General features: G+C 43.8%; 1 protein-coding gene across 1 annotated transcript in view; it reads left to right on the top strand.

The window, feature by feature from the left end:
- The window catches only part of tgs1 (trimethylguanosine synthase 1), a gene marked incomplete in the record, with an annotated part of 304266 nt that extends 294937 nt beyond the window's left edge, over positions 1–9329 (top strand). Inside the window, 1 exon segment of the mRNA XM_037682064.1 lies at positions 9109–9329. Coding sequence (XP_037537992.1) covers positions 9109–9222 — 114 coding nt within the window.
- Between the last annotated feature and the right edge of the window lie 3294 nt (positions 9330–12623).

Raw genomic sequence — 12623 nt, 5'->3', positions numbered from 1 at the left:
TTGTAGCGGGAAGGGTTGTTTAATAGTTAAAATTCGTTATGAATTTTATTTTGAAGGGGCACCACTCTCAGCGCTGTGTGAACGTCTGAAGGTCTTAAAATCAATTCAGATTATTATTTAATTACCTCGAATTACCCTTTTACACCGTGAGTTCTTTTATATGAAGGATTCAGATGTCATAAGTAAAACACACACGCCTTAATACAATTTTGTGATGTTTATTTAACTATGTATGATAAACTGTTGGCAATTATTTCTGACATTTAAAATGAAGGCTTTGTTCCAACTGGAGTTAAATGGAAATTAAGTGACCGTAAAAATTACTGGTTAGCATGGATTAACAGATAAATGAAATTATTCTATGTGCTTAACCAAACCAGAAACGAGCTGCAATGTAGAACAATTTTGTTATTCCAGCAGAGCAAATTAGTCATGAAATTTTACTAAAAGAAATATGTTTTATCGTTCAATAGTTAAAATTTGGTCTGAAATTTAAAGAAAAATATCCTGATGCATGCTCAATAATCCAGGTAGAAAAATCTAAAAAAGTTAAATCTGGTCCTCTGGACCTCTGGTTTTGGTTGTCAGCAGCAAAACTGGTTGATCCACTCTGAGACGGTGCTATTTAAGAGACTGAGCTGAATACAGCTCCTCAGACTGAGGAAGTCTCTCGGATGAGGGACGAAACGTTTCTACATTTTTTTGTTGATTTGCTTTGTTTTGTTTTTTTGAATGTCCAGAGGACCAGATTTAACTTTTTTAGATTAAAGAAAAATAATTACTGAACTGAGTTAATACTAATTTGGTTAATTATCTAAATTCTTGAACACCAGAGTCAACCGTCAGAGTACTGGTCAGCTGTTCCTACCAGGAGTCGTCTTCAAAGGCTGCCAAAAGATACCAGATCTTTGACTCTCTATGATTCAATTCAACTCAGTTTATTTATATAGTGCCAAATCACAACAAAGTTGTCTCAGGGCACTTTACAGGAATATTCACATACATAAAAGCCAATTAGTAAAGTTCTCTATCTAAGGAATCCAGCAGACAAGTTAAATCTTGGCTTCGTTGCAGTCTCCCATCCTGAGCAAGCACAATCCGATGGTCTGGTGATGTAAAGGTTGTACAGGTCCTTCTCAAAAATTAGCATATTGTGATAAAGGTCATTATTTTCCATAATGTAATGATAAAAATTAAACTTTCATATATTTCAGATTCATTGCACACCAACTGAAATATTTCAGGTCTTTAATTGTTTTAATACTGATGATTATGGCATACAGCTCATGAAAACCCAAAATGCCTGTCCCAAAAAATTAGCATATTTCATCCCACCAATGAAAGACAAGTGTTTTTAATACAAAAAACGCCAACCTTCAAATAATCATGTTCAGTTATGCACTCAATACTTGGTCGGGAATCCTTTTGCATGAATGACTGCTTCAATGCGGCGTGGCATGGAGGCAATCAGCCCGTGGCACTGCTGAGGTTTTATGGAGGCCCAGGATGCTTCGATAGCGGCCTTTAGCTCATCCAGAGTGTTGGGTCTTGCGCCTCTCAACTTTCTCTTCACAATATCCCACAGGTTCTCTATGGGGTTCAGGTCAGGAGAGTTGGCAGGCCAATTGAGCACAGTAATGCCATGGTCAGTAAACCAGTGGTTTGGGCACTGTGAGCAGGTGCCAGGTCGTGCTGAAAAATGAAATCTTCATCTCCATAAAGCTTTTCAGCAGATGGAAGCATGAAGTGCTCCAAAATCTCCTGATAGCTAGCTGCATTGACCCTGCCCTTGATAAAACACAGTGGACCAACACCAGCAGCTGACATGACACCCCAGTGACTGTGGAAACTTGACACTGGACCTAAAGCAATATGAATTCTGTGTCTCCTCTCTTCCTCCAGACTCTGGGACCTTGATTTTCAAAGGAAATGCAAAATTTACCGTAATCAGAGAACATAACTTTGGACCACTCAGCAGCAGTCCCAGGCGAGATGCTTCTGACGCAGTCTCTTGTTCAAAAGTGGCTTGACCTGGGGAATGTGGCACCTGTAGCCCATTTCCTGCACACGCCTGTGCACGGTGGCTCTGGATGTTTCTACTCCAGACTCAGTCCACTGCTTCCGCAGGTCCCCCAAGGTCTGGAATTGGCCCTTCTCCACAATCCTCCTCAGGGTCCGGTCACCTCTTCTCGTTGTGCAGCGTTTTCTGCCACACTTTTCCCTTCCCACAGACTTCCCACTGAGGTGCCTTGATACAGCACTCTGGGAACAGCCTATTCGTTCAGCAATTTCTTTCTGTGTCTTACCCTCTTGCTTGAGGGTGTCAATGATGGCCTTCTGGACAGCAGACAGGTCGGCAGTCTTACCCATGATTGCGTTTTTGAGTAATGAACAAGGCTGGGAGTTTTTAAAAGCCTCAGGAATCTTTTGCAGGTGTTTAGAGTTACGTTGTTGATTCAGATGGTTAGCTTGTTTAGAGAAACTTTTCATGATATGCTAATTTTTTGGGACAGGCATTTTGGGTTTCCATGAGCTGTATGCCATAATCATCAGTATTAAAACAATTAAAGACCTGAAATATTTCAGTTGGTGTGCAATGATTCTGAAATATATGAAAGTTTCATTTTTATCATTACATTATGGAAAATAATGACCTTTATCACAATATGCTAATTTTTTGAGAAGGACCTGTAATTATTCACATCCCTGACCTCAACATGATGAGTTTGTTTACTGGCTCGAACGGTCAGCCTGGAGCTTTTCCTGGAGTTCTGGACAGCTGTTGTTAACTCTTTGATGAAAACTGCAGGTGTTTTGATTGCTGAAAAGGATTCTATCAAACTTTGCCCAAAGTTGAAGCTAATTTTCTCCTTGGAAGTCTTCTGCAGGTTGTGTCTTAAAGCTTAATCTCCTCCTCGGGATGTCTTCATCACTTCTTCATCATCATTTCTTCTTCACTCTCTCTCTCTTTCTCCTCCAGTTCTTTCTGAGAGGTCTTCCTCTCTTGTAAACAATTGACCACACCTCTGATTTGAAAGAGGTGGTCAATTTGAACCAATCAAAATGAAAGGGCTGAACTTTTATCCACTAAATAAAGTATTATTTTAATCTGCTCTGTTGAAAAAGCCATCAAATAAAATCATTTAAGACACTTATCAACTTTAAATGAGGTTAAACAATACAAACACTTTGTCAACCTTATAAACAGAAAACAAGTTTGTAAATTTTTGGGCTACACAGATTCTTGTCAGCTGTAGGAGGAACACAAGGCAAGTTATTTAGTTATTCCCAGTAAATAATTCTTTTATCACAGAGAAACAGTATTAATTCTTCTAGAATGTGAATAAAAAGTCTGTCCATTTTCCTGCATGCTAGAATTGGGACCCAAGTGTCACATTGGAATTCCTTTGAACAGAGACAAGGCTTTCTGTTATTTACGATCGTTGAAGGGTAAATTGGTCGGAGGTTGGTACAAGTTGATACCAGGACATCCTGGGTGATCTGTGTTAACTCAAACGTCCATTTTGTGGGGTTCACAGAAAGGGCGTTCCAATATTATTCAGATTTATGGGTCTTTGGTTGTCTTACCAACCATAAAAGTCTTCTTTTGACACTTTCCAGAGTTAGAGATGCTGAAAACAAACTTTAAACTGTCCCAGGTTCTGAAGTGGGGGTGGGATGTCTCAGTTGTTCAAGGGATGAAGATTTTCTTTTTTTTTTTTTTTTTTCAGAAACATCTTTACCGAATGAACTACTCAGTTACAGAAATAAAAGTCTGTTACAAAATGACATTCAGGGAAGCAGGTATATCTCTACAATGTCAATGCAGGATATTTGCACTGCGACCGCTTGGTCAACATCCTGTTCATTTATTCGCTTCTATTTACGTGCTGTGACGGCTTGTTCTATGACACATTCTGTCCTTAGTGCCTTAACAGAATTAATATTGTTGTATCATGGAATCTCGTTTAAACTCACATCTGACTGCATGCATTTACAGTGTGAGATGTTGTTATCAGTCACAAGTTGTGACTGTTGTTCTTGTTCTATGGTTATTAATCAGTTCATGACTACTGTCATCAATCAGTTCATTTGATTAAGTAAGTAAGTAAGTAAACTTTATTTATATAGCACTTATCATAGATACAATCACAAAGTGCTGTACAACAATAAAAAATAAAAGCTTAAAATGAAATAAAATAATAACAACTCATTAATAAAAACAGTAAAAACAGCTGGAAAAAACAGTAAAACATTTAACTAAAAGCTTGACGAAATAAAAATGTCTTAAGCTGCGTTTTAAAAGAATCAACAGAGTCATTAATAATCAGTTCATTTATTATTAATCTGTTCATATTGAAGAGCCGTGGATCTGGTCTGTTCATGGCCTTTTTCAGCCTCTCCTCTTTTCTGTTGAAAACCTTTCCGGGGCATTCATGCACTCGGAACGCGTAAATTACGCAGTGTGCGTCTGTGCATGGTGCGCTTAATTACGCAACGCGTATTTACGCACATGGAGAGCTGAGTGACAAGATGTTGTTTTTGGGCAAGCGGGCGCTTCTTATGGTGTTCGAATGGACCCAGTGAGGCAGAGACTACATCTGCTTCGCCCTTAACCCACCAGCGACAGCTCTTAAAGGGCAAAGCCTATACGAAATAGAATGTTGGTTACGTACTGTAACCCCAGATTCTATGAGTATAGGTGTAGCCCTTTAAGCGTTGGGCCTCACTGGCTCCTAAATGGCTGAAGAAAAAGCTATTTGGGAGCCGATTACCTGCTCTTAACGTAATTTATACGGACCGGGTGGGGCCCACACAACAGGTGGGCGTGGACTAAATTTTTTCAGTGCGATTCTTTGCATGATGGGATAAATAAACCCACCAGCGACATCTCTTAAAGGGCTATGCCTATACTCATAGAATCTGGGGTTACAGTACGACACCAACTTTTTTTTTTTAGCATTCTCATTGTGTCAGGGTGCATTTGGCAACTGTTTGATAAAATCCAGCAAGTCTCAGTCTTACTAATAATAAAGTTATGAACAGATATGTCTTGTGTTGTCGTTTGGGGAGTCATGCTTGAACCGTGTCGCTGTGACACCTCAGCTGGTGACGCTCTGGACGCTTGTCACCCACAACACGCATGCTACAGAGAATAAATTAAAAGTGAGAGCGTTACCTGCCCCTCTTCCTCTTTTACTTTAACAAATTTTTTTTAGTTTGTCAAAGCACAATTTTTGTGTGTATTTTAATACAGAAGTAATGTTTAATAAATGTTAGGTCTCTATTCTTTGCTAACTAGTCCTCCGCTCTCGACGCATTTCACCCGCAGCACGCAGCGACAAAGAGTATAAACTCAAAGCGAGAGCGACACCTGCCCCTCTTTCCTCTTTCACGTTGACATTTTTTTTAAAGTTTATCGATTGTCAAAGCACAAGTTTTGTTTTTTAAATTTGTTATAAAAACAGGTGTTTTGCAAATGTTAGAACTCTATTCTTTGCTAACAAATTATATTATATCATTAAACAACTTGTCAGGTTCTTGTGAGCGCACCGCATTCCCCTGGGACGACCCCTAACCCCCAAGGCAGCTCGCTTGCTCTTGAGCTCTTTGCAGCTTCTCTGCTGTTGCTGCTCTGAAGACCACGTCCAGGTCCAGCTAAAAATTGAGCTGGAGCTGAGAGCTGCAGGATCCATCCATCCATCCATCCATTTTCTTCCGCTTATCCAGGGTCGGGTCGCGGGGGTAACAGCCTAAGTAGGGAGGCCCAGACTTCCCTCTCCCCAGCCACTTGGGCCAGCTCTTCCGGGGGAATCCCGAGGCGTTCCCAGGCCAGCCGAGAAACATAGTCCCTCCAGCGTGTCCTGGGTCTTCCCCTGGGCCTCCTTCCGGTGGGACGTGTCCGGAACACCTCACCAGGGAGGCGTCCAGAAGGCATCCTAAACAGATGCCCAAGCCACCTCAACTGGCTCACGCACCCTCCAGGACCCTGCTGAGAGTGTAGAGCTGATCCAGTGTTCCACGGCCAGGACGAAAACCGCACTGCTCCTCCTGAATCCGAGGTTCGACTATCCAACGGACCCTCCTCTCCAGAACCCCCAAATAGACCTTACCAGGGAGGCTTAAGAGCGTGATTCCCTGTAGTTGGAACACACTCTACGGTCCCCCTTTTTGAATAGGGGGACCACCACCCCGGTCTGCCAATCCAGGGGAACTTCCCCCGATGTCCACGCAATATTGCAGAGTCGCGTAAGCCAACACAACCCTACAACATCCATTGCCTTAAGGAACTCTGGGCGAATCTCATCCACCCCTGGGGCCCTGTCACCGAGGAGCTTTTTAACCACCTCGGTGACCTCAGCACCAGAGATTGGAGGGCCCGACCCAGAGTCCCCAGGCTCCGCTTCCTCAGTGGAAGACGTGCCGGTGGGATTGAGGAGGTCTTCAAAGTATTCCGCCCACTGACCCACAACATCCCGAGTTGAGGTCAGCAGCACACCACTCCCACTATAAACAGTGTTGGTGGCGTACCGCTTTCCCCCCCTGAGACGCCGGATGGTGGACCAGAATCGTCTCGAAGCCGTGCGGAAGTCGTTCTCCATGGCCTCTCCGAACTCCTCCCATGCCCGAGTTTTTGCCTTAGCAACCACCCGAGCCGCATGTCGCTTGGATTGCCGGTACCCATCAGCTGCTTCCGGGGTCCCACAGGCCAAAAAGGCCCGATAGGACTCCTCCTTCAGCCTGAAAGCATCCCTCACCGACGGTGTCCACCATCGGGTTCGAGGGTTGCCGCCGCGACAGGCACAGACAACCTTGCGGCCGCAGCTCCGGTAAGCCGCCTCGACAATAGAGGCACGAAACATGGTCCACTCGGACTCAATGTCCCCCACCTCCCTCGGAACATGTTTGAAGTTCTCTCGGAGGTGGGAGTTAAAACTCCGTCTCACAGGAGACTCTGCCAGACGTTCCCAGCAAACCCTCACAATACGTTTGGGTCTGCCAAGTCTGACCGGCATCCTCCCCCACCATCGGAGCCAACTCAACATCAGGTAGTGATCAGTGGACAGCTCCGCCCCTCTCTTCGCCCAAGTCTCCAAGACATGTGGCTGCAGATCAGATGAGACGATGACAAAGTCGATCATCGAACTGCGGCCTAGGGTGTCCTGGTGCCAAGAGCACATATGGACACCCTCATGCCTGAACAAGGTGTTCGTTATTGACAATCCATGATGAGCACAGAAGTCCAGCAACAGAACACCACTCTGGTTCAGATCAGGAGGGCCGTTCCTCCCAACCACACCCCTCCTGGTCTCACTGTCATTGCCCACATGAGCATTGAAGTCCCCCAGTAGAACAAGGGAGTCCCCAGGAGGTGCACTTTCCAGTACCCCCTCCAAGGACTCCAGAAAGGGTGGATAATCCAAACTGCCGTTTGGTGCATAAGCACAAACGACAGTCAGAACCCGTCCCCCCACACGTAGGCGGAGGGAGGCCACCCTCTCTTTCACCGGGGCGAACTCCAACACACAGGCACCAAGTTGGGGGGGCAATAAGTATGCCCACTCCTGCTTGGCGCAGAGGGGGCTGAGTGATTCTAGCAATAACAGCATTGTAAGAGGGGGGCAGTTGAACCCGGAGGCCTCCACCCCTGCTTAATGATGGACAATTTCTTTTCACAAAGATGGCCTCCTTACTCTCCTCTCAAACCATCGTTCCTCTCTGTCCAGGATGTGAATATCTTCATCCCTGAAAGAGTGACCGCTGGCCTGGAGATGAGTGTAGACCGCAGAATCCTGGCCTGATGATGTTGATCTTCTGTGCTGGGCCATCCTTTTGGCCAGTGGCTGTTTAGTTTCCCCCATGTAAGACTGATCACAACCCTCCTGACACTGAACAGCATACACATACACTGGATCTTTGGGATGAACCAGTCTTTGCCGTAATGTATTTTGGGGTTTAAAAGCCACTAGGATGTTATGTTTCGAAAATAAACGTCTCAGTTTCTCTGATACTCCCTCAACATACGGAATGACCACTGGTCTGGGTCTGGGTTCCTCCTTTTCACCTGATGGCTGACTTGAGTCCTGTTTGGGTTTCTTCTCTGCTTTCAGGAAGGCCCAGTTAGGATATCCACATTGCTCTAGAGCCTGTCTTGTGTGAGATTTCTCCTTCTGCCTGGCTCCTGAGTTAGTGGGGACGCTGTCTGCTCTGTGATACAGAGTCCTGATGACTTGTGCTCCAAAGGGTGATGGGAGTCAAACTGCAAATACTGGTCTGTGTGGGTCTTACATCGGGGAAACAAAACAGCCACTGGCCAAAAGGATGGCCCAGCACAGAAGATCAACCTCATCAGGCCAGGATTCTGCAGTCTACACTCATCTCCAGGCCAGCGGTCACTCTTTCAGGGATGAAGATGTTCACATCCTGGACAGAGAGGAACAATGGTTTGAGAGAGGAGTAAAGGAGGCCATCTTTGTGAAAAAAAAACGTCCATCATTAAACACGGGTGGAGGCCTCTGGGTTCAACTGTCCCCCTCTTACAATGCTGTTATCGCTAGTATCACTCAGCCCCCTGTGAATAGTAAACAGCCATCAGTGTGCTAATGATCCATCGTTAGGCTGATGGTCCTTCTTGACCATGTGAGCAGCTGGTTTTGGTTGTCACCAGCAGGTTGAGCCACTCTGAGAAGGTGCTATTTAAGAGACTGAGCTGAATACAGCACCTCAGACTGAGGAAGTCTTTTGGATGAAAGACAAAACGTATCTACATTTTTTTGCTTTGTTTTGTTTTTTTGAATGTCCAGAGGACCAGATTGAACTTTTTTGGATTTTTCTACCAGGATTATTGATCATGCATCAGGATTATTCACAATGTTTGAGCAAAATCTACGGCTCCGTCATTTCTCATATAGTCTGAAGAAATTAAATAAAAACTAAACAAAAACAGCTACATTATAAAGCAATATAAAATACTAAGAACAGAACATGTCTGCATTGGTTTTTGTACCTCATCATTAGTCTGAAACTCTTCCCTCCACTAGGCTCGACTCTCTGTGCCGCCATATATTTTGCTAACCAACTAACGAATTGTTGTCCATTTTGTCCCAGGTGGCATCTCTGGCAGGTCCAGGAGGGAAAGTCGAGGTGGAGCAGAATTTTCTGAACAACAAGCTGAAGACTGTGACCGCTTACTTTGGGAACATGATTGTGTCAAACTGCTAGCAAAGTCACATGTTAGTATAGTTCAGTACTGATGTGGTTGTTACTGAACAGTTATCGTTTTACCTGTTTTTATTGCATCTCTGAGACCAATAAATCTGAATAAATGCTAAGATAATCTTGAGGATTTTTTGACGTGTTTGAGTCGTATCTGTTTGTCCAATCACTGGGGTTTTTTTGTTTTGTTTTTACAAATTGAGGTTCTATCCAGGGGTGGAGCCAAACGGGTGCCAGGGGTGGCCTGGCACCTGAATAATGTGACACACCCCTGGCATGTGGCAATAAAAGATGGGCAGTAAGTGAAGAAAAGGAGTAAATATCTGTCAAGTGGCTGTGGTGTCTGGGGTAGAGGAAACCTGTCACTGTGAAGTCTAGGGAAAAAATATTTTCTGAACCATTGAATTAATATAAAGCAATAATTGTATGTAATAGTTCTAGGTTGAAAAATCAGTTACTAAAATTTGGCAACATCTAGTGGCCAATCTGTAACACAACAATGGCACAAAGCAACTAAAGTCACAAAGTCAAGCGTTAGAGTCAGAGTTTCTTTATGTGTCATACGTACCACATGTGGTATATGTGGTAGAACGAAATTGTGTACACAGGGTCCCAGTTAGATCTTATTACTGTTTTTCTTTCACATTTTATACTTTTGTTGGATGTAAGATATGAACTAAGAAATATGTTAACTAAAAATACACTAAGCACTAGTAGTACAAAAACAATACACCAGCATATGTTCAGCATGAACATGAGTCTGTGTGAGCAGATGAGCATGAATGAACACAGCAACAAGTAACAGATCAGCAACATGATGTGATTTTTTACCGTCATTATTCTGATTATTCATGAGTCTAACAGCTTCATGGTAGAAGCTGTTTCTCAGTCTAGTGGTTCTTCACTTTATGCTCCTCAACCTCCTTCCTGAGGGGAGTGGAGCAAAAAGTGTGTGTGTGTGTGTGTGTGTGTGTGTGTTGGGTGAGTGGGGTCCTTCATGATGCAGGTGGCCCTCTTCCTGCATCTGGAGGTGTAGATGTCTGTGATGGTGGGGAGGCTGATTTCAACAGACTTCTGTGCAGCCTTCACCAGTCTCTGCAAAGATTTTCTTTCTGCAGCTGTGCAGCCTCCATGCCACACGTTGATGCTGGAGCACAAGATGCTCTCCACTGCACACCTGTAGTAGGAGGTGAGGACTGAGCTTCCCGGACCAGCTCGTCTCAGCCGCCTGAGGAAGTAGAGTCTCTGATGAGCTTTCTTGATCAGGCTGGTAGTGTTGTTGCCTCAGTTGAGTTTGTCATTCAGGTGTACACCAAGTAGTTCTAGCTGGAGACCACTTGCACTGCAGATCCTCCTATGTTCGTGTGTGTGTGTGTGTGTGTGTATATGTGTGTGTGTGGGGGGGGTTGTTCCGCCTGAAGTCTATGACTATCTCCTTTATCTTATTCACATTGATGTGGAGGTTGTTCTTCCTGCACCAGGTGTTCCACCTCCAGCCTGTAGCTGGACTCATCATTGTTTGTGATGAATCCCACCAGCTCTGTATCATCTACAAACTTTACATTGTGACAGCCTGGATGGGTAGCTGCACAGTCATATGTTCATATGTGAGCAGAGTGAACAGGAGGGGGATTAGCACACAGTCCTGAGGGGAGCCAGTGCTGAGGGTTATGGTGGAGGAGAAGTAGTGGATCATCACAAAACTAAAACGGTTTCTCCAGAAATTTTGACGGGACTGGCATTTTTAATTCATGATTTGATTATATGTTTGGTGTTATATGCTGTGGTGGGAGCTGCAATCACAGTTATTGCCACTTGAATTTTGTTTTGATGGCCATCTTGGATTACTGTTGGTCTACTGCTGGTCATAAAATTAGAATATCATGAAAAAGTTTATTTCTGTAATTCCATTCAAAAAGTGAAACATGTATATTATATTCATTCATTATACACAGGGCGGCTGTGACTGAGTGGTTGGAGCAGTCGTCCTCCATTGCGAGAGTTGGGGGTTCAAATCCACCAGCAGTCACATGCTGAAGTGTCCCTGGGCAAGACACTGAACCCCTCATAGCTTCTGATGCGTGTCCCATCAGTGTATGAATGTGATCTAAAGCACTGATAAGTCTCATTAGAATGATTTGTTCAATTAGCTTTGTAGAGATCCAGTAGAGTGCTGTATGAATGGGTAAATGAGGACACAGATTGTAGTGTAAAGCACTTTGAGTATTGTGAAATAAGATAGAAAGGCACTATGTAAGTACAGTCCATTTACCATTTACAAAGACTGATATATTTCAAATGTTTATTTCTTTTAATGTTGATGATTATAACTGACAACTAATGAAAATCCCAAATTCTAATTTCTAATTCAAAAAATTAGAATATTGTGAAAAGGTTCAATATTGAGACACCTGGTGCCACACTCTAATCAGCTAATTAACTCAAAATGCCTTCAAAGGCTTTTAAGGTCTCTGTCTAGTTCTGTAGACAACACAATCATGGGGATGACTGCTGATTTGACAGTTGTCCAAAATACGACCAACACCTTGCACAAGGAGGGCAAGACACAAAAGGTCATTACTAAAAAGGTTTGCTGTTCACAGAGCTCTGTGTCCAAGCACATTAATAGAGAAGAAGAGAAAGATGTGGCAGAAAACAGTGTACAAGCAATAGTGATAACCACACCCTGGAGAGGATTGTGAAACAACCCATTCCAAAATATGGAGAAGATTCACAAAGAGTGGACTGCAGCTGGAGTCAGTGCTTCAAGAACCACCACGCTCACACATATGTAAGACATGGGGTTCAGCTGTCGCATTCCTTGTGTCAAGCCACTCTTGAACAAGAGACAGCGTCAGAAACGTCTCGCCTGGGACTGCTGCTGAGTGATCCAAACTTATGTTCTCTGATGAAAGTAAATTTGCATTTCCTTTGAAAATCAAGGTCCCAGAGTCTGGAGGAAGAGAGGAGAGGCACAGAATCCATGTTGCTTGAGGGCCAGTGTCAAGTTTCCACAGTAAGTGATGGTTTGGGGTGCCATGTCATATGTTGATGCTGGTCCACTGTGTTTTCTGAGATCCACAGTCAATGCAGCCGTCTACCAAGATGTTTTAGAGCACTTCATGCTGACCAACTTTAAGGAGATGCAGATTTCAATTTCCAACAGGACTTGGCACCTGCACACAGTGCCAAAGCTACTAGTACCTGGTTTAAGGACAATGGTATCCCTGTTCTTAATTGACCAGCAAACTCACCTGACCTTAACCCCATAGAAAATCTGGGGTATTGTGAAGAGGAAGATGTGATACACCAGACCCAACAATTCAGAAGAGCTGAAGGCCACTATCAGAGAAACCTGGGCTCTCATAACACCTGAGCAGTGCCACAGACTGATCGAGTCCATGCCA

The sequence above is a fragment of the Nematolebias whitei genome, chromosome 9, assembly GCF_014905685.2.
Source record: "Nematolebias whitei isolate Nwh7 chromosome 9, NemWhi1, whole genome shotgun sequence".
NCBI lineage: Eukaryota > Metazoa > Chordata > Actinopteri > Cyprinodontiformes > Rivulidae > Nematolebias > Nematolebias whitei.
The sequence above is the reverse complement of the archived record's forward strand: the minus strand, read 5'-3'. Positions and strand labels throughout refer to the sequence as shown.